Consider the following 3,811-nt stretch of genomic DNA (forward strand, 5'->3'; position numbering starts at 1 on the left):
CTAAACCCTAAACCCTAAACCATCTAAATCCTAAGCTCTAAGCAAGAAGAAAAAGCAAACTCCAACAGCCGCCTTCTCACATATCAGGTCTAGGGTTTAGGGTTTAGGGTTTAGGGTTTAGGGTTTACATGAACGAGGGCGTCTATATGGTGCTGCTGCAGGGCCAGGGAATCTGCAAGCTGCTGCAGCCGCTTCTCTGACAGCAACTCGCTGCGGGGGGCATCCGCTGCTGCTGCTGTTCTTGCTGTTGCTGCTGTTCTTGCTGCTGCTGCTGTTCTTGCTGCTGCTGCTCCACTGTCTCTCCAGCTGCTGCTGCTCGCCAACTGCAACTCAGATGTTTGCTTGTCGCTCGGGCTCGCGCTCAATGCAAACAACCTGCAGCAGCAGCAGCAGCAGCAGCAGCAGAAGCAGAAGCAGGAGCAGCAAAGGAAGCAGCAGCAGCAACAGAAGCAGCAGCAACAACATATAACAAAACAAAATATAATAATATATAATTAAAATTATTATAATCATAAATTATAATAACAAAGGGATATAAGACTATTATTAGGTGAATAATTGCTGCTGTTGCTGCTGCTGCTGCTGCTGCTGCTGCTGCTCACGTAAATCTGTCAGCAAAGGACTTGAGCACTCGTTTTCTTTCTGCTGCAATTTTAACAATACTCCATAGAGCTTGCTGCTGCAGCGAGTCGAGCTGCTGCTGCTGCTGCTGCAGCCTCTCCAGCAGCAAACCAACAATTAAGAAGTCCTTCATCTCTGCATCTATGCGAGCAGCAGAACTCAGAGGGCATCGCGGGGTTGTCATCAAACAAACCCTGCAAAACAGCAGCACCACCTGCAGCAGCAGCAGCAGCAGCAGCAGCAGTGGGAGCAGCAGCAGCAGCAGCAGCAGCAGCGGGACACCGTGAAGACTGCAGCAAGGATTATACCTCTGAATAAATACAGCAACACCGTTGGCAGCAGCACCAGCAGCAGCATAATCATCAGCAGCAGCAGCAGCGTCAAGAGCAGCAGCAGCAGCAGCAGCAGCAGCAGCACCAGCAGCTTACTCTAAGGGCGAAGTCTACAACTTCTCTGTGTGGATTATAAAGAAGCAAAGGAGTAAAGCCTGAGGAAGGCTGCGAGATGTCTCGCAGCAGATGCAGCAGCTGCTGCTGCGGCACTGCGCGATGCCCCTGCTGCAGCAGCTGCAGCAAATCAACCTTCTTACTTATGCTGCTGCGCTGCACCAGAGGCTGCAGCAGCGGTCTGCTTGCAGCATCAACGGGCAGCAAAAAGGAGAGTGGTTGCATGCAGCAGCAATATAGCGCAGCAACCTAATCATACACATAAGCACACACATCACACGCTTGCTGCTGCTGCTGCTAGTGCTGCGGCATCTGTTGCTGCTGTTGCTGCTATTGCTGCTATTGCTGCTGTTGATAGTGCTGCTGCTGCTGCTAGTGCTGCTGTTGCTAGTGCGGCTATTGCTGCTGTTGCTAGTGCTGCTGCTGCTGTTCCTGTTAGTGCTGCTGCTGTTGCTGATGCCGTTGCTGCTATTGTCGCTGCTAGTGTTGCTGGTAGTGTTGCTGCTGTTGCTGCTACTGCTGCTAGAGCTACGGCCAGTGCTGCAGCTACTGCTGCTGGTGGTGCTGTTGTTGCTGCTTCTGTTGCTGTCGTTGCTGCTAATGCTAATGTTTAATAGATATTTAACTAATTGCTGCTGTTGCGGAGGCGAGACAAAGAAAGCGCAGCAGCAGCAGCAACCACACTGCAGCAGCAGCAACCACACAGCAGCAGCAGCATAGCAGCAGCAGCAGCAGCAGCAGCACCTGATGTCCATGAGGCAGCAGGAACCACGTAACCAGACGCCTTCGCAGGTGTAGATTGGGCGGCTGTTTGTTGCTGCACTCTGCTCCGTCCTCTGCTGCAGTAGCTTCTACGAAGTTAATTACTTGCTTCTGCTGCTGCTGCTGCTGCTGCTGCTGTTGCTGCTTCTGCTGCCGCTCATCCTGCTGCCAGGGCTGCTGCTTTTCATGCTGCTGTGGCTGCTGCTGCTGCTGCTGCTGCTGCTGCCGATGCCAAGGTGCTGCCCGGTGCTGCTGCTGCTGCATTGGCCGCCGCTGCTGCTTCTCCTGCTGCTGCTGCTGTTGCTGATGCTGCTGCCGTTGCTGCGGCTGCTCCTGCCTCTTCTGTGTCTCATATTCCCTCTGGTGAATACGATTCCGCTGCTCTACCTGCTGCTGCTGCTGTTGCAGTTGCTGCTGCTGCTGCTGTTGCTGCTGTTGCTGCTGCTGTCTGTCTTCCTGCTTCTGCTGCAGCATTTTCTGTGTGCGGTCCCTTCGTTGCTGCGCTCGCTTGTGCTGTTTCTCCTGCTGCTGCTGCTCTTCGAATTGCTGCTGCCGGTGCTCCTGCTGCTGCTGCTGCTGCCTCTGGTGCTGCTGCTGCTGCTGCTGCTGTTGCTGCTGCTGCTCCACAGCCCTCACCGGCACGCTGCGGGGCCTCCATTCCTCCCGCTGCAGCTGCTGCGTTGTTTGCTGCTGACGAAACCGCTGTTGTTGTTGCTGCTGCTGCACATCCTGATTTTGCTGCGCATGCTGATTTTGCTGCACAGTTTGCTGCGGTTTCTGCTGCTGCTGCTTGTGCTTCTGACGTCGCGGCTGCTGTTCGAGCTGCTGCGGTTGCTGCTGCTGCTGCTGCTGCTGCTGCTGCTGCCGCTGCCGGTGCTGCTGCTCGAGTGGATAGGCGGAGTGGGGCCTTCGTACGAGGTCGCCTTGCCTTATTTGCTGCTGCTGCGGCTGCTGCTGCGGTGGCGGCGGCTGCGGCTGCCGCGGCGCCTGCTGCTGTTGCTGCTGCTGCTGCTGCTGTTGCTGCTGCTGCACTGTTGGGCAAGTGTTCGGTAGGCCTCCATTCTGATCATTCAAACCCTGAGCTCCCTGCTGCTGCTGCTGCAGCGGGCGCTGCTGCTGCTGCTGCTGCTGCTGGGGACGCCGCATCTGCCTGCGCTGCAGCTCGCTGCTCTGCTGCTTCTCCATGTGTGTCAGGGCCTTGGCTGAGGCAATTTGTTCAAGGGTAATATCAGCAGCAGCAGCAGCAGCAGCACGGTCAGCATCAACAACAGCAGCAGCAGCAGCTGCTGCTGCTGCCGCTGCTGCTGTCCCTGCTGAGGCTGCTGGTTCGAAGGGGTCGCGGCCCAGGGAGAGAGACAACCCGGCCCCACACCAGTGTGTCTAGCAACACTGCAACAGCAGCAGCTGCTGCTGCTGCAGCAGCAGCGGCACTAGCAGCAGCAGCGTGCAGCACTAGCAGCAGCACGAGGCTCCGCAACAGAACGTAGGCAGATTAAACGCCAAGAGGAAACTAAACGCATCTGCTGCTGCTGCAGTTTCTGCACAAATTCTAGCTGCTGCTGCTCTCGCTGCTGCTGTTGCTGCTGCTGCTGCTGCTGTGGGTCACCCCGGTCTGTCTGGTCCGAGTGCTGCTGCTGCTGCTGCTGCATGCAGCAGCAAGACGCTGGTGTTAGAGTCTGCAGCCTTCTGCTGTAAATTTCTTTTCTTCTAATGTGCATAAATATTTGAAGCAGCTGCAGCTGCAGCAGCAATTAACGCAGCACTAGCAGCAGCAGCACAGCAGCAGCACGGCTCCCACAGCAGTAGGTCAAGGCAGCAGCAGCAGCAGCAGCAGCAGCAGAAATTGAAAGCCTCGATGCTCATTGCTTCGGGCATCTTCTCCTTCGCAGCGCCGGGCTGTAGTGGTGTTAGGACGCGTGTGGCAGCAGCAGCAGCAGCAGCAGCAGCTGCTGCTGCTGCTGCTGCTGCTGCTGCGGGTGCAC

The 3,811-nt window shown here is 56.2% G+C and overlaps 1 protein-coding gene across 1 annotated transcript in view; it reads right to left on the bottom strand.

The window, feature by feature from the left end:
• Window positions 1-3,014, bottom strand: part of EAH_00051720 (hypothetical protein) — a gene marked incomplete at both ends in the record, with an annotated part of 7,578 nt that extends 4,564 nt beyond the window's left edge. The window contains 4 exons of the mRNA XM_013394121.1: window positions 129-375; window positions 603-835; window positions 1,050-1,316; window positions 1,812-3,014. Of these exons, the coding sequence (XP_013249575.1) occupies window positions 129-375; window positions 603-835; window positions 1,050-1,316; window positions 1,812-3,014 (1,950 nt within the window). The remainder of the gene's footprint in view (window positions 1-128; window positions 376-602; window positions 836-1,049; window positions 1,317-1,811) is intronic.
• Window positions 3,015-3,811: the final 797 nt, after the last annotated feature.

The sequence above is a fragment of the Eimeria acervulina genome, genomic scaffold (genome assembly GCF_000499425.1).
Source record: "Eimeria acervulina Houghton genomic scaffold, Eah_scaff902, whole genome shotgun sequence".
Taxonomy (NCBI): domain Eukaryota; phylum Apicomplexa; class Conoidasida; order Eucoccidiorida; family Eimeriidae; genus Eimeria; species Eimeria acervulina.